We start from the raw sequence: 18,543 nt of genomic DNA, 5'->3' as shown, positions 1-18,543 counted from the left end.
TTTTCATTTGATTTTTTATTAATATCGAGGTTTGTTACAACTTACCCCATTTTCTTAGTAGGGTAAAAATCGCATGTTTTTGAGAATTTAAAAATAACTGATAAAACCAACAATTTTTCTGATTACGTCAATTTTGAGTCCCATCAACCTTAAAACTTTTGATGTAAAAGAGGTATGATTATCTGTAGGCATTCAGATTTTAGAAGTCATTGAAGTTGAAAAGTGTTGCATGTTGCCCCAGTTGACGGTAATGATCATATTATTACAGCCATTTTTTTAATAGTCCAAAAAGCTAAGCTTAGCTTATTCTGAATGAATTTCAGAGATATTTCGAAAAAACTCGTTACCATTACAATTCTTTTTTGGTTTTTTTTAAATAAGTGTTGAGAATTTCAGATTTATGAGGATGAGTTCTAGGGGCGCATTTGAAAATGTGATGAGCTGAAAATCACATGGTAGTTAGGTAATTAAAAATGTTCGAATATTAAATTTCTTTGAAACAGTTCAGGATCAGGAGTTTTCATACGAAACTTAGGCGTTATAAGGTATTAGAAGCCTAGATCCAAAGTGGTTTCATCGCCTACCAAGGTGATTTTCCATGCCACACTACCTTTCCCCGTTCCCCCTAATGATTCAGCGTGGAGATTTGTGGTGGGATCGCGTACAGCCGGTCTCCGCTAAACATATCTCCACATGTGCTTCACTTCCATAAAAAAAAATAATGCTCTGTTTGGGACGCTATAACTATTTTCTCGCAACTCCTACGCTTTAAGTTCCATGTATTGGAATTTCATTTGCATCGCGATTACTAAATATTCAAGGAAAACAAAAAAGTGACATTCTCCGGACAAATTTTTACACTTTTTCATACCAAATTTCAAATCAAAATCCGAGTACATACCTAAATCTCATTTTAAAAATCTGCAAAAACTCTGTCGTTCTCGTTGACCAAAAAGGAAACTTTTTAGATGTAAGGTTGAACATACCAAATAAAATCAATCAGTTTGAACTCATATGTAAGATCACGTAAGACTATCCAGTAAGTCAATCAATGGAAAGGTTAGATCAAAAGCCACAACTGACAATTGATTGAGGTTCAATTTGATCGACAGGTCAGGGTAATAACAACGATTATTGTGACCCGTAAATTGTCATATTCTGCACATCTTCAAACATAATTTATTTTCTTCAAGCAGGAAAATTAACCACGGCATCGACCCCTCCCATCCATTGATGGGCAATTACCTACTGTCTATCGCAAATGCAAGCCTACAGAAACAATGCTCGGCAAAACATATCGTTGAAAATGAAAGGAAATCAAAGTGCATAAAATTATGATACGCACCCCCACAATGCACCAGTTCATTGCAGCACAGTGCAGTCTTCATGAGCCGAGTTTAAATTGAATAACAAGCCGTTACTCGTAGTGAATAACAAAAAAAGCATAAGCCTTGTAGCTACTCATGTACTTAGTCTAGGGCCACAGTTAATGAGACTGTTTTTGTTTGGATTGAGGAAAATTCGATAAAAATCAGCGGTGGCTCTAGGGCATGGGTGGCAGAAAAGTTTTGACCGAATGAGGAAAACAGACTTTTTTGATAAGCGAAAATTAAGATTATAAACATAGAAAAAATTATGATAATGTCATGACTCTTTTCAAATATTTTTTTTTTTATAACTTCCGAAAAAGTGGATGCCTTCTGTGTCTACCTACCTGTGTTATATTAAAATTAAGCAGATTAAAGTATTTAATATAATTAGATCACCAAAAGCGCCAATGTTTGAGTACAAGGTCCTATGCCAAATATACACCAGATCGGAACACGGAAAGAGTTCGCCTGAAGTTTGTATGGGATGTTGAGACATTTTGTTCGTATTTTTTCGTGAAGCCTGAATAATGACAACTAAAGGGCGCACATGAAATAATTGCGACACCGAAAATGTCATGCCAATTTTCTTATAATGTTTAGAATCAAACTAAAGTTTCAGAGTAGTTTACATACCTACATTTCCTTCAAAAATCAAAAGAAAAATTGGTCGATGGAGCCTTGAGTGCAAAATTGAATGCATTTGCGCTCGACGTCCTCCATCAAAGTCTTTACAGTGTCATCCGGTACCAGTTTTTTCCATTTTCTTAACATGTTCTTCTCATCTATGAATGTCTTCTTGCTCTTCCAAAATACCCGCTATATTATTGCCCAGTACTGCTCCTCCGGGCACAGTTCCGGACGGTTTGACAGGTTCATGTCCTTTGGAACAAAATGGACAGAATTGGCCTCATACCACTCCAGGACAATTTTAGAATAGTGGCATGCTACCAAATCTGGCCAAAATAGCGGAGCTTCGTCTTGCTGCTGCAAGAACGGAAAAAGGCGCTTCTCGAGGCACTCAGATTTGTAGATCTCGCAATTTACTGTGTCCTTTGTCACGAAAGGCTCATTCCTCAGTCCGCAAAACAAATGGCCTGCCAAACGAGATATTTGGAGGCGAACTTCGACATTTTCTTCTTCTTAAATTTGTCATCCACATCGAACTTGCTCTTGTCGGTGAAAAATTCCAACCCCGGAATTGGCTTTTCTATACGTTTCGTCACTCATCACACAGCAGCCATATTTTGTCTGCATTTTCTCGTAGAGCTTCCGTGCTCGAGTTTTAGCCGTCAATTGTTGCCACTCATCGCGATTTGGAAAGTTCTCTACATTGGCATTGTATGTATGTAGTCCAGCTCTCTTCTTTGTATTCTGGACGTAGCTCTGCGAAATGCCGATCCTTATAGTCAAATCACGGCATGAGACGTTGGGATTTGCTTTAATTATCCGCTTCACCTTTCCCTCCCTCTTTTCGTTTTCCGGTACCGGTTTTCTTCCTGTTCCTTTGCCGTGGTTCAACGTCAACTGCCCCTGGAACCGCTTCAACACTCTAGAGAGCGGTTGAATGGTGAATGTTCAATATTTTTCCCAACTGCCGGTGCGACAGGTCAGAAAATTCCTGGTGTTTGGAAAGAATTTGTTTTCTCTACTTGCGTTGGTTCACCTCCATTTTCGTTGAATCGAAAAACACGACTTCGAGTTTGACAGCATGTAAACAATACACATCAACGAGAAAGTGTTTTAAATTTGGTTGATTTTTACCCAATGGTAAAAAAGGTATGCCCTGATGAATGTGTCGCAATAATTTCGTGTTCGCCCTTTAAATGTTATCATAAAAAATGTTAGCTCATTTTTGAAGATTAAATGCGGTCTTTGGATGAAATATTTGTCATAATTCAAGCCTTACAAAAAACTGTATTCAAAAAAATACATAAAGGGGCCAAAGTTGTTGATGAAAAACTGGCTTTTCGGTTACTCCCGAAAAAAATGTCTCAAAATCTTAAACAAACTTCAGGCTTGAGCCCCTTCTCGTGAACCGATCTCGCCAAAATTTGGCATGGGACCATGTACTAGGCCTAGGATTGGTTCTACAGCTCAAAGTTGTTCAAAACTCGGGTCTTTTGAGTCATCTATGTATATTTTCATGATGCTCAAGGCTGCTAAAATCGCAAATATCCCCGAAGCAAATATTAATCTGACCTACTCATCTATTCGTTCAATTCGATCAACACACCAAAACGCCTACATGACGATACCACTTAGGTTGAAACGCTCTCCTGGAAAAAGGACTAGAAATCCATATCCTTTATTAGGTAGGAAAACTTAAGTTTTGTGTGTGTGTGAATTCACAGAGTGTATAATCGTACTATGTATATTATTTTTATATCGAGTAGAAAATGTCCATTTTAAGAAAAGACTCCCTTAGAAATATTTTAAAAGAACATTTTGATTTATAAATGCTTTCATTCATGCAATAGGAAAGTTGATATCGTATGAGATTCAAAAAAAAAATGTTTCTGGTAGCCTCCGATGAAAAAAGAAATAAGCTTGGAAAGCGCAGATTTTTAAGGCTCCTGTTGTTGTTTGTTGGTTTTCGACTCGGCCTTCGGTGGGAAGACGGATTGACACAGGGAGTGCAGATTTTTAAGGCTGCTGCTGCTGTGTGTTTGTTTCTGATTCGGCTTCAGGTGGAAAAGATCGACTGTAAAAACACATATTTAGAAAATAGAGGGTGTCCACGATGAAATTGCTCTTACTTTTTAGTCGTTGGGTAGAATTTAATGAAAATTTGGGTGGATTCAGTTCATAGTGCATTGTTTACATCCTGCCAGTTTTTAAGTCCTGTGATCAAAACTCGCGGAAATGGAGTCGAAAGAACAGCTCGTGCGTGATAAAATCTTGCGCATTCATCACGAGAACAAGAATCTCTCGCATCGTTCCATCACTAAAACGAATCGCGAATTCCACGGGGTCGCGAGTGATTAAGCGTTTCGAGAAACGATTGACCACCGATCGGAAGCCCAGAAGTGAAGGAAAAAGTATTCTGTACAACACCAAAAATCAAAACAGCGTAGTTGGGGCCTTCAACCGAAACCCGAACGCCTCCGTTCGGGAAGTGGCTAAGAAGCTGCACCTAAGCCGAAGGTTTGTCCAGAAGGTCAAAGCTAAGGCTGGGCTTAGAACGTTCAAGGTCCAAAAGGCCCCTAATCGCGACGAGAAGCAGAACAAGTCAGCCAAAACCCATGCCATGAAGTTCTACCCCAACATGCTCACGAAAGTTTGAATGCTGCATCATGGACAACGAAACATATGTGAAGGTTGATTTCAAACAGATCCCCGCAACCTGTTTTTCATGGCCAAGGATAAGTTCAGCGATCCGGAGCGTGTCCGCACTTAGAAGATGCCCAAATTTGCGATTAAATTCCCGGTTTAGCAAGTCATCTGCGCGTGCGGGAAGCGGAGTGCACCTTTAGTGACCCAGGACACGATGAACGGACACTTGTACATGAAAGAGTGCCTCCGGAAGCGGCTGATTCTGGCCGGATTTGGCGTCGTGCCATAACTCCAAGGACATGCTGAAGTGGTATGCGGACAATAAGGTCAATTTCGTGCCGAAAATGTTCAACCCTTCCAACACTCAGGAGCTCCGCCCCATCAGGAGGTACTAGGCTATTAAGAAGCTGCACCTTCTTAAACGACCTAAAGTAGTGAAGACAGTCAAGGAACTGAAGAAAGTATGGGTTTAAAAGCAAAAAACGGTTTATTCACAGGTTGTATAGAATCTTACGGCCGGATTTAAGGCTAAGGTGCGGGCATTTGCTCATGGACTGTAAATAAAATACGAGTAAACTGGCAGAATGAAGTTGATAATTTTTTTTTTTCAATTCTTAGAAAATTTGATGGCAATCGGAAGAAACTCGAATTTTGCGAATCAATTTTGTGTGTGGCAATTTCATCGTGGACACCCTTTAAATAGAATTTTACAATTTTTTGAACTTAATTGCGCCCTTTTATAAGCTGCCTAAATCGTGCTGCCGCAAATCATGCTTACGCCCATGTTGATCGCGTATGGCCCTTCCATGGCGAGTGCGTGGGCGACGACGACGACGACTGCTAGTAAATCGAACGAACGATCGAACTTTTCAAGTGGAGGAGCTACCAACTTACTCGAGCAGGAAAATACAATTGCCCGTTTTTCTTCTTCCAAGCAGTTTTTCCGCGACTGCGCCGGACGAAAGACTGATACGGGTTATCTGGTCGGAAAAGTGCCAAAGTACCGGGCATCGTGATTTGATTGAAGGCGAATGTTTCAAAGTCTGGACTCATCATGGTTGGTGTGTTGTGGGTGGTTTTGCTTCTAGCGATCATCACGATCTTGATACGTCGATTTTGGAAGGAAAAACTCAAATTTGCCGCAGGAATCGCGCGGGCTGAGCCTAATTATCCGATTTTGGGTAATCTACCGACTACTTTAGGGAAAGGTCCTAATGAAATGTTTACGGTTCTGAATGAGTGGTTCAGGCCTCATGATCGCATATTTGCATGTAAATTTGGCCCTTTGTTAGCCATCGGAGTGACACATCCTGAGTTAGTTCAAAAAGTTTTAAATCACCCCGATTGTCAGGAAAAACCAGATGTGTACAAAGTCGTTAGACTTCCTAGTGGATTGCTAGCTGCCAGATGTAAGAGCTGAGCTTTCAAAACAAACCTGTTTTCATCATATTTAACTTTAAATAATCGAAATTCCAGACGAAACATGGAAGGGGCACCGAAAATCGTTAAATTCAACTTTCAACATCCGAATCTTGCATAGTTTCCTGCCAATTTTCAACGATTGCTCGCGAAAACTGATCAGTCGGCTAGAAAAATACGCCGAGTCCGGATCGACCTGCAACATTCTCGAGTACATCTCCGAATGTACCCTGGAAATGATCAGTCGAACTTCACTCGGTGGGAAAGCCCTCGAACGCGAGGGTCGTCAAGAGTTCATTGAAAGCTTGGAAGTGTAAGTTAAACGCATTATTTCTACAACATTAGCACTAAATTTCGCCAATTTGAACAACTTAAACTCTATGATACACAAAGCATTTAGTGACATTTCTAGTTATAATTTAGGTTGATAAGATGGCTTCTTACCTATTATATATTCAAGCTATTAAATCACTTTCAGTTGGATGAGATAAAAAATATCAAGTTGGTTACAGTAAGTAGATTTCAATAAAATATAAAAAATAACATATAGAATAACTTATATTAAATGTTATTACTTTTTTTTTTAATTTTCTTAAGCCATCGAAAAGTATTTAAAAATGGCATACTTTGTCTGCTAGGCCTTTCAATAATTCCATAAACTGTTTTTAGGTTGTAAAAATGACTTATGACTTAAATTCATTAGCTATGCAAGCAACTTACTAACTTATTCACTGAGCGTTTTCGATTGATCGAAAACGCTCACTGAAGAAGATAGTAAAGGGTGTTCACGATTAAATTGCCACACAAAAAATTGATTTAAAAAATTTGATTTTTATTCCGATTGCCATAACATTATCAGGGATTAAAAATAACTAGTAAACTTCATTTTACTATTTTACTCGTATTTTATTTACTGTTCATACGCAAATGCCCGCACCTTGGCCTTAACACCGGCCATAAGACTCTGCACAACCTGTGAATCAACCTTTTTTTGCATGGAAACCCATACTTTCTTCAGTTCCTCAACTGTCTTCACTACTTTAGGTTGTTTAAGAAGGTGCTGCTTCATAATCTCCCAGTACATCCCAATGGGGTGGAGCTCCGGAGTGTTGGGAGGTTTGAACATTTCGGCAAGAAATTGACCTTATTGTTCGCATACTACTGCAGCACGTCCTTGGAGCAGTGGCATGCGGCCAAATCCGGCCAGAAGATTGTTGGGACGTTGTGGGCCTTCATGAGAGGAAGTAGCCGCTTCTGGAGGCACTTTTTCATGTACACCCGCGTGTTCATCGTGTCCTGGGTCACGAAAGGTGCACTTCGCTTCCCGCACGTGCGGATGGCTTGCCAAATCAGCAATTTATTCGCAAATTTGGACATCATCTGAGTGCGGAAATGCTCCGGAACGCTGAACTTATCCTTGGCCGTGAAAAACAGGTTACGGGGATCTGTTTGAAGGCGGCCTTCACATATGTTTCGTCATCCATGATGCAGCATTCAACTTTCGTCAGCATGTTGAGGTACAACTTCATGGCACGGGTATGGGCGGACTTTTTCTGCTTTTCGTCGCGATTAGGGGCCGTTTTGTACTTTGAACGTTCGAAGCCCAGCCTTAGTTTTGGCCTTCTGGTCAAAAATTCGGCTTAGGTGCAGCTTCTTAGCCACATCCTGAACAGAAGCGTTCAGGTTTCGGTTGAAGGCCCCAACTACGCGGTTGTTTTTTTTTCTTTTTTGATAGGAGTTTAACTCGTTAAGGTCATTCATCCTCGAGAACTACGCGGTTGTGATTTTTGGTGTTGTACGGAATACTCATTTCTTCTCTTCTGGGATTCCGATCGGTGGTCAATCGTTCCTCGAACCGCTTAATCACTCGCAATATCGTAGAATTTGCGATACCTAACGTTTTTGCGATGGAACGATGCGAGAGATCTCGTGATGATTGCGCAAGATTTTATCTCGCACGAGTTGTTCTTTCGACTCCATTTCCGCGACTTTTGATCACAGGACTTTAAAACTTGCAGGATATAAACAATGCACTATGAACTAAATCCACCAAAATTTTAATTAAATTCTACCCAACGGTTTAAAAGTTAGAGCAATTTCATAGTGTGGTAATTTAATCGTGGACACCCTTTAGACTTGCCTAACTCTTTTCAATTATTTTTTTCCATGCTGTTCTCTCAACCCACCTGATTATTGATTTGATAAGATACCAAAGCTGTCCTCTCAACACACTCTCCAGTTTATTCTTTAAATGGGGAAGCTGCTTTACGAATTTTGTTTGTTAATGCAAAGCAATCTTGTTAATTCATTTTAAATGTTTTATAACACATTTGAGCTGTTATTTTCTTTATGTATACGTTTGTGATCGTTTATTACAAGCTTTCTTCAAGCGTTCCTTCGACATGCCTTGCATCATAGTTGAATCTTATCTAAAGCTGTTTACTTAATTCGCTTGATTTTAAAATTTATATGCTGTTGTAATTGTCCTTATATGTTAACTGTCAAACTCAACTCATAATCAAATCTTATTTCAAGCTGTCCTCTCAACTCGCTTGATATTCAATTTGATGAGATATTCAAGTTCGGCCAATTTTTTTTTTTATAAGTTCCAAGCTGTCTTCTCGACTCGCTTTAAATTTTAATCTTATCGCAAGCTGTTCTCTCGATTAGCTTGAAGTTTCTATCGATGCGTTCAGACTGTCCACTCAACTCGCCTTTCGATTTCTAGCTTCACTCTCAATTAGCTTGAAATTTCTATTGATTCATTCAGGCTGTCTTCTCAACTCGCCTTTCAATTTTAAGCTGTCCTCTCAACTCGATTGAAATTTCTATCGATACTTTTAGGCCGTCCTCTCAACTCGCTTGAAATTTCTACACTCAAAAAATTCCACACATAGTAAAAAAAACATAAAAAGTTATTTGTGGTGACACATAACAGGCTAATGTGTAGCAAATGTTATTTATTATTCTTCACATTCAATGGCTATATATTAGGCATATTAGTTTAATTAACCTATTTTCTGTTAATTCCTTCCAAATTTATCTTTTAATTTATCAATTTAATAAAAAATCATAAATAATCACAGAAAAATATTACGACAATAGTTTGATTGAATAATGTACTTTTTTTTTTTATTTTAAATCACAATTAATGCTAATGTTTTTCGAAAACTATTTAAATCAGTAAAAATATCATTGAAACGCGAAATCACATGAACAAAAATCCAAATTTTGAAGATGCTGCAAATAACATGCATAAAAACTGATTCCAGCGGTCTGTTTCACAAAGAGTGCATTGAGACAAACTTTCTCGTCATGAGGAATCGAGCTGCTAAATTTTCCCCCACGTTCCGGAACTTGCGATGCAGTGTTTAAAACTTGAAGGAGCCAGGAACCACTCGTTGCTCTAACCAGCTGGATTTTTTCCAAAAAAATTGAGACAAAGATTGAATGTAATATTTGGAACAAAATTAACATTGCAGCACTTGTACCTGTTTCACAATTTGCATCGTTTGAAAGCTGCTACATTTTGATCATCTTTTTCCATCCACTTGAAATAAACCGAATACCAAACAGGAAAAACGGGTGTATCTTCCTTCGAAGGGGTGAATTTCTGCAGGTAACAATCAGGTTCGAGCATTTTGAGTTCGATAAATTGACGATACATTCTTTTTTCGCTCCGTATCTTGAAGAAAAACGCGGAAAAAATGGTTGTTGCTCGATATGGCATTCGCGCCATTTTGAGAACAAAACGAAAAATATCATCGAAAAGATGTTCGATGACTTTTGGGCTGCTTTCACATGCTCATTTTAAAATAGTCAGCCAAATGTATTATTTTCATATATAATGTATGCGTAAAGTAGATATGCTCTAATTAAATCGATGTGTTGAACAATTTCTGAAGTTTATGTGTGAAGAAACATACATTATGAATGTCAATTTTTTGCAGAGTATTGATACTTTCAGGCTGTCCTCTCACATCGCTTTTCAATTTCAAGCTGTCCTCTCAACTCGCTTGAAATTGTGAACATGATCAAGCTGTCCTCACGACTCGCTTAATATACGATTTTCATTCTTATTTCAGCTCAGTTATTTTTTTTATCGAATTTAGCTTCGGTGTTATGCATTACCCGCTTATTTTAAAAAACAATGGTAATATATCATATACGATATGTACTATATATTTTCCGTTTTCCTTCATTTCAACTTGTCACAATATACATTTCACATTATTTACTCATTTATCAGTTTTTTCCCCAAACAGGCCAAGTTTGATAAATTTAGATCAGTGGTTGGCAAATTACAGCAGTTTGAACGTTGAGCAAGGCCGGATTAAAGGGCGGACAAAATGGGCAATTGCCCCGGGCCCCCCGGCTTAGGGGGGCCCCCCGAGGGAAAAAAAAGTTTTAACATTACTCTAATCTTACTATTACAAATCCATGAAAAGAAATCAAAACTCGAAAATCTGGATGAAAACTTAAAATATAAAACCGTGAAACAATATCTAAAGTCTGCTTCATTTAATATTGGAACACAAACAATTGCGTGTAGTTCAGTCATTTATTAACGAATTCATAATTCTTTACTCTTTCATAAAAAAAAAATTAAAAAAATTATTCATTGCTGTTTCGAAGAAATTCTCGTACTTTTCCCGTAATACGGCACATTAGGCGGCGCACACCCTTTTCGTCCACCGTTTTGGCGATTTGATTCCACCAGTTCTTCATTTGAGTCATGTTCCTAACAAATTTTCCCTTTGCCTTAAGCCTCCGCTTCGTGATTGCCCAGTATTTCTCTATCGGCCGGAACTGGGGGCAGTTTGGGGGGTTGAGGTCCTTTGGTATTACGCTGACCCGTTCGTTGCGTACCATTCCATAACCGTTTTGCTGTAATGGCAGCTTGCGAGGTTCGGCCAAAACATTACTGGACGGTCGTGGGCACGAATAAACGGCAGAATCCGTTTCTGTAGGCACTCTTTTTTGTAGACTTCTGATGTCATTGTCTTGTCAGTGAGAAAGACTTTGGTTTTCTGTCCACAACTGCATATCCCCTGCCAAATCATGTACTTGCGGGCGAATTTATCCGCAAACACGAACTTAAATTTTGCAGGTACATCCCCCCGAGCCGTCGCCAAATAAAATTTTTGACCTGGGATTTGCCCAAAGTCCGCCTTCACGTAGGTCTCATCGTCCATCAGAATACATCCGTCGAACTTGGTCAGCACTTGGTCGTACAGCTTTCGAGCACGGATTCTGGCCACATTGTTCTGCTTCAGCGTCCGATTTGGCTGTTTGCTGGCTCGGAATGGTCTTATTCCTTCCCGGAGACGAATTCGTCGCACCGTACTGTGAGCGGCCTGGAACTTATTGGCCAAATCGCGGTCTGAAAGATTGGGATTCCTCTTGACGGCCTTGATGACTTTCCCACGCAGTTTCCGGTCGACAGTTCCACTCCGACGCTTCGAATGCGGCTTCCGAGCCGTCGTCAATGTTTCCTTGTACTGCTTGATGACACGCCATACGGTATTTCTTGGCATTTTAAGCTGTTTAGCTAGCTTCGATGCCGACAACAATGGATTTTCAAGAAAACTGTGCACAATTTGATCTCTCCGTTCGGCTTCCATGGCGGTTGTTCCCAGCAAACATTTTTGTAGGTATATTTCTCAATAAACTTTGCTATACGTTTCATATACATTATAAAATCATCTTATATAACTCGAAAAAACAGCATTCACGTACTAAAGTGGAGGCAATATACATACATATTTTTAACTTCTGGCTTAAGCGATAAGAGTTGTAAAAATTGGACGATATACAACACCTTTTACCGCACATCCTGACAGTATGCGAGAGAGCGCAAGTTTTGCTCTCAATGCATGCAAACCGTTGCCAGCGACAATATTTGCTGCTTCTCTCATTGGCCAGTTTATCCAAATGGACCCTCTGATTTTTAGAAATCTGGTTGCACTGCTTATCGCAAAGAGAACAACAAGGTTGTTTTCTCATTCGAATCCCGCACGCGAGAGACAAATTTGCAAACATGGCGGACTTTTATCATATACGAGTCGGTAGACTTTAACTAACCATTTTTACGATCATTTACTTGGTTTGGTAGGAATTACGATTCGCATTAACATTGTTAACGAGTTGAGCTGACATTTCTAATGCGATGTTATGTTTGCTGGGTTTACAAAATGCTATCGTTTGGTGTTATGACATAAATACATGGTGAAAGGTAATGAATTTCCCGACACGTGGGTGAAAAAAGTTTCCAAATCCGTCCACTAGGAGCGCCACAATGAGCAAAAGAATTTGTTCCAATATTAAATGAAGCAGACTTTAGATTAGTTTTTGTCTTGAAAAAGTTAAGGGGACCCCCTAGAATAAGGAGTGGAGGAGCTCTCCCACATTTTGCGAGCTGAGAATATGAAAATCTTTTGGACAAAACCGAATTCGAAAAAAATACTAAGAAAAATATGAGGCAAAACACCTCAAATTTTTATTTTTAACGTAAAATAAAGAAAAATCATCATTTTCATTACATTCAAACGTCTTGCACAAAAATAATGTTTGTTGTTACGTTAAGTTTCCAAGCTATGGTTTACTGCACTAAAATAGCAGCTAATTTGGCTTTATGATAAACATTTCAGAACCCCCGGACAGTATCCGGGTTAACACCGCGTATTATAATAACTGTTCACCTTTCAATCATTATTATTGAAATTTTCATTGGTAAACCCTTTTTCCTCAACATTTTTTGAAAATAAAATATTTAATAAAAAAATGAAGTTGCTTAAATTGGACCAATCGACAGTACAGGGTATTTTTTTATTGAATTTCCATCCCAATTTCAGTCTTAGACTTGAAATTTGTATTGGAACATTTTGAACTGATTCGACCAAAATTTTATTATCTACTGAAGTGAAAATCCTGGATTCAGTATATCATTCTCCAAATGATCATTCTCAAATTATCATAAAAACGATCTGATAGTTGAGTTGCTAGTATCATTGAGTGATTTTCTTAATATGAATATTTCTATGATCTTAATCTTATCTATTTCCAGATTCAATTCATTGAGATTTTCAAGTCTTGTGTGGTTTCTTCAGTTTCTGAAATTCAGTTTCATCGTTTTTCTGAATTTTGAAAATTCAGGAGCTTTGTTTAAGGTACAAAACTCATTTGGATTCCTTATCCGATTTTTTCAATGATAACCGATTCTGTCCCAAGCAACCAAAAGTCCCATAAAACAGGCACAAAAACGCTTACTCAGCCTCATCATTGATATGAAGTGCGTTCTATGCAGCTCAAAATTCAAGTTCTTATTGATACTTTCAAGTTCCAAAACAAGTCTTAATGATCTTCTATTCAGCTTCCAGCGGCCTCTTAATTCAGCTTCCAAAAATCGCAAAATGAGCAAAAAAATTCTCTCTATCTCAACTGAACCGTTGGCTTCGGTTCATATCACCTTCTCTTGATTATTTCTTGTGTTCTGTACCGGTGCCGCCATGATGCTACGCGCCGGATTTCAAACTCGACAAATTGCTCAATTGCTTCTTTCCTACATTTCCTACATATATCGCATCAGAATGGTCACTCAAGTACAAAATTACTTATTGAAAAAAAACTTACCCGGCTTGGGGATCGAACCCCGACCTTCGTGGTGAGAATCGAACACGCTACCACTAGGCCACGCCTAGATGTTGTTCTAACTGAAACTAAAACTCGAAGTGGTGATTTAATTTTGAAAGCACATCAATGCACTTTTTGTGACTTATCTATTCCCGTTTGAGCACTTTTGTGCCCTTAATGTGACTTACCAAATCCCGTATTGAGCACTTTTGTGCCCTTTATGTGACTTAAGTCCCGTATAACGTACGTATAGATCACTTTTGCAGCTTTCAAGTTCGTTAATGAGCACATTTAGTTCACTAATGGGAATTGGGCAAAACAAGTCACATACAACGTACATAATAATCACTTTTGCAACTTTCAAGTTCATTAATAAGTACATACAGTTCACTAAAGGGAATTGGGAAGTTGATTCTCTTTGTCAGCCAATATGTAACTTTCAATGCCTTTATTCAAGTAAATATGAGACTTTTGGTTGCTTGGGGTGTTTTAAACATTTAATCATTATTTTCAATTTTTTTCAACTGATCATTTTTGCACTAATACCTACCCCTTTGGCTTTGAGGGCATCGAATGAAACTTTCGTCACATTTAGTATAACTATTTGATAAATAAAACATTTTTATCTGATGAGAATCATATTCAAAAACATCTCAGGAAAAGATTTTTTTGTGTTTCAAAGACATAGAATTTAAATTAACATTTGGTGCAATTTCTGCTTTTGCTCTGGTCGTAACTTTTTATCTTTTTTTTTTTAAATTTAATTCATATTTTGTTTCTAAAAACTTGATTTGAAGTTTTGATTAAGATTTGAAAAATTGAATTTTGGTTCATATAACGTGATTTAAAGGTTTGAATTCTTAATCTCTTATATCTGTATCTCGATGGAATGTAGATTTAGTTATTTTGTTTATTTTTTTAAATTTTGTTTTCTATGTTTCAAATCTTCATGATACTTCCTAATTGTCACTAGGCAAATATTTCTCGAAAAAGCACAAATGATGATATCCTAAGGTTGCCAAAATTTTTCAGCACGTATCCGGGCCGGACAACCCAGGCAATTTTCTCAAAAAACCAGGTTAAATCCGCGCATTTAATTTCTAAGTTGACATCCAAAAATCCGGGCAATATCCGGGCAAATTTTGTAAAAATCCAGAAACTACTCATTCAAAATCATGATAAAAATTACAAAAAAAAAATTTTTTCATCAAAATTCATATAAAGATTTTAAATCAAATTTTAGGCTTCGAAAACTCGATTATTTTTGCAAAATCTGCCAAAAAAAATTGTTTCGGTGGCTTAATGCAAAAAATTACAACACAATCTTTTTTTTTATTTTCCAAATAAAGTGAATTTAAAATCAGGGCAAAATCCGGGCATTTTTCAATAAAATCCGAACAACCGGGCTGGGCTGGACTGTTGTTTTATATCGCATATCCGGGCAAACCCGGATAAAACCGGGCAATCTGGCAACCTTAATCTTTCCGGTCATTTTTTAAATTAGAAAATTTTTTTGGTGATAAGGGTTTAAAAAAAAATGAGCATTAAATTTTGCATTTTGCAGCTTAAATCAGAGTTTTCATTTCTCAGAAATTTCTAAACGCTTCCCTAATGTTTTCACGTGATTGATTACCAATTTTTATTTGAAGATACCAGAAACTATGTTCTACGCAGACAACATGGCTATTTGAAGATAGTATACTGCCCTCATCTCCAGTTTTTTAACACGTTTGAAAGGTTTTGTATTTTCTGGGTAGCATATGAAAAAAAATCGAATTATAGGGGCCCCCCGAGAAAAATTGCCCCGGGCCCCCGATAGCTTAATCCGGCCCTGACGTTGAGGACTGGCTATTTCTGAGCCTTGGTAATTTAAATGTTAACTGGGTCATAAACTGGCCTGTGCAAAATTAAAGATCAACCGATTTTAAATCAATAAAAAAATTGGATCCACTGATTTAGGTATGGTAGTATCGAGCTCTTTTCACAAAATAGGCAATACCCCAAATGGAGAATTTTTTGTAAAACGTATCTCCAACAAAACATATTTCGATACTGCCATATACATAGTTGAAAAAAAAAATCAAACTATTTTTAGATAAAACGATCAATTAAGCCCTAGAAATGCTTTAAGAATACATAAACAATGCGTTTTGTATATATCATGAAAAACAATCTGCATCTTTTTTGTTTCTTTTTTATTCTGGACAATTCCATAAATCAAAGAAACACTAAAATACTGCAACGCTGTCAGAATTTCTAAGCTATTTAAAATGAAAATGGGGTTTTGAGACTTTATTCATTCGGAACCAAATACAGACAACCTGGTAAAACAGATTCACTCCATTTGGAAATATTTAGAAACTAGAATAAATTCCTACACAATAAATCTAATATCATATAATCATTAATCGGTCAAAATTTGAGTCTATGGGAAATCTATAACAAGTCAAATTTCCCCGAAACGGATGTTTTGCGAACAGTTTTGGAGAGTTAAAAGAATTCATTAGTGATTGTTAGGAATTAGTTTATCGGTCTTATCGGTGAAAAGTGATGTCCTTTTTATTAACAACATTTTAAGATGTTGAAAATTTAAGGAACAAAGAGTTGAATGATGATGAAAATAAGCGAATGGAATTTTTTTTAAAAAACATTATCACATCACATACCAAATTTTTGTTAAGCACGGGCCAAAAAGTGATCCTCCATTTGGAAATATTTAGAAACTAGAATAAATTCCTACACAATAAATCTAATATCATATAATCATTAATCGGTCAAAATTTGAGTCTATGGGAAATCTATAACAAGTCAAATTTCCCCGAAACGGATGTTTTGCGAACAGTTTTGGAGAGTTAAAAGAATTCATTAGTGATTGTTAGGAATTAGTTTATCGGTCTTATCGGTGAAAAGTGATGTCCTTTTTATTAACAACATTTTAAGATGTTGAAAATTTAAGGAACAAAGAGTTGAATGATGATGAAAATAAGCGAATGGAATTTTTTTTAAAAAACATTATCACATCACATACCAAATTTTTGTTAAGCACGGGCCAAAAAGTTGGTATGTGTGATGATAATTTTCTAAATAAAGTTGTACTAGCTCATTTCCACTATATTTTATTTCTTTTAACTTTCTATCCGTCCATGAAATTTGATAAGTTTTAAATATTCTTACTTAAAGGACAAACATAGCTAACGGTGAGTAAATTTATCTGAAAACAATAATTTACACAAAAACCATTAACAAGCTCGGTTTCCCAGAAGAAACAAGCAAGATTTCGATTTTTTAGAGCATAATATTCAATTTTCCCATACAATCCTAAAAGTTGAAATTTGCTCATGTAAACGCTACATAAAAATTCTGCAAAAATCATGTAGATATGCGAAATCAAAAAATGTAAAATATGTCCTTTCCTTTTTTTCTTGTTACGAAAGCAGAAATATTAAAAATTTCATATTCTCAGATGGGGAATATTCTATAGGATACATTCACGAATATGTAAATATAACAAACTATTTAGAGTTACTTTAAGTCAATATGATTAGTTAATATGTGAAGAATACTTTTGTCTATCAGTGTAAGTATGCATGGACTGTACTAATACATTATTGTTCTTCTAGGGCACTTACCACGTTAGGCAACCGAATATTCAACTTTCTGCTGCACAACGACTTCATCTACCAGTTCACTGAACTCTACCGAAACGAAATGAAAGCCATCGCTAGCTGTCATAAATTTACAGATAAGGTAACGGGTCCTTCATTATTGAGTTTATCAGATAGTTTCTCAAAATAAGAATAACATTTTTTATGACAATAATTTAATCTTATGATGTATATTTTGTTTCATACTCAGATCATTGCTGAAAAGCGATCGGAAATTGCAAAGCTTCTGGACGAAAACGGAAACTTGAAGGGAGCTTCCGGTGAAGACGATGGTGGCGAGTTCAAACGGCCTCAGATTTTCATCGATCAGCTTATGAAAATTCCCCTTACGACGGCTGGAGCCTACAATTTTTCTGATCAAGAAATATCTGACCATATCTACACCATGATCGTCGCGGTTTGTAATACGTGAAGTTGGTTTGAGTGGAGCAATTACCTATATATTTTTCCATTCACAGGGCAACGAAACATCGGCTACACAACTGTCTCACGCATGTTTGCTGCTGGCTATGAATCCGGATGTTCAAGAGAAAGCTTATCGGGAAGTTCAGGAAGTCGTTTCGTGTCCAGAAGTTCTGTTGGAAATGGATGTGCAGAAAGATTTGGTTTACGTTGAAGCTGTGCTGAAGGAAGCAATGAGATTGATACCAGTCGCTCCTATTATTGCTCGTGAAAATTTGAAAGATATTGAGCTGGATGGCCATCGAATACCGAAAGGAAATATACTGATCATGAATTTCTTCTCGCTACATCGAAGAGAGGACATCTGGGGTAAAGATCCGGAGCGTTTTGTTCCCGAACGCTTTCTTGGGGAGGAGGCCAAAACGAGACATCCCTATGCCCACATGCCGTTCAGTGGAGGACCACGTGGTTGCATTGGATATCGATATGCAATGATGAGCCTGAAAATATTGCTGTCGTTGATTTTGAAAAATTATGAGCTATCGACTGAAATCAAGTACAATGACATCAAATACCACTATCAAATTTCGCTGAATTTAGCTTTTCCACACGCTTTACAGTTGAGACGTCGAAATTGAAATTATTTTTATCAAATCACCTAACAAAGAAACATACTTTGGGTTCCGTGTTCTTGTATTTTGAATAAATCAAATGTTAGTTTAAAAAAAATCGTTTAATTTCATAAATATCACTCGATTGATTGAACTTTTATCATTACTTCC

At 37.3% G+C, this 18,543-nt stretch overlaps 1 protein-coding gene across 1 annotated transcript; it reads left to right on the top strand.

Moving 5' to 3' along the window:
• The first annotated feature begins 5,594 nt into the window (after positions 1-5,594).
• LOC129757412 (cytochrome P450 4c21-like) lies at positions 5,595-18,443 on the top strand. The gene is made up of 5 exons (XM_055754624.1): positions 5,595-6,052; positions 6,120-6,375; positions 17,315-17,441; positions 17,550-17,756; positions 17,818-18,443. Exons 1-5 carry the CDS (start codon positions 5,698-5,700, stop codon positions 18,397-18,399), a joined length of 1,527 nt encoding a protein of 508 aa, XP_055610599.1. The 5' UTR covers positions 5,595-5,697; the 3' UTR covers positions 18,400-18,443.
• The last annotated feature ends 100 nt before the right edge of the window (positions 18,444-18,543 follow it).

Source organism: Uranotaenia lowii, chromosome 3, assembly GCF_029784155.1.
Source record: "Uranotaenia lowii strain MFRU-FL chromosome 3, ASM2978415v1, whole genome shotgun sequence".
Lineage (NCBI taxonomy): Eukaryota > Metazoa > Arthropoda > Insecta > Diptera > Culicidae > Uranotaenia > Uranotaenia lowii.
This window is presented reverse-complemented; position numbering and strand designations above follow the sequence as displayed.

Bases quoted from the DNA above. Each gene is read 5' to 3' on its own strand.
- LOC129757412 (XM_055754624.1), top strand. From the start codon at position 5,698: ATGGTTGGTGTGTTGTGGGTGGTTTTGCTTCTAGCGATCATCACGATC. The intron at 6,053-6,119 runs GTAAGAGCTGAG...TCGAAATTCCAG, and splicing joins TGGATTGCTAGCTGCCAGAT to ACGAAACATGGAAGGGGCAC. The intron at 6,376-17,314 runs GTAAGTTAAACG...TTGTTCTTCTAG, and splicing joins TTCATTGAAAGCTTGGAAGT to GGCACTTACCACGTTAGGCA.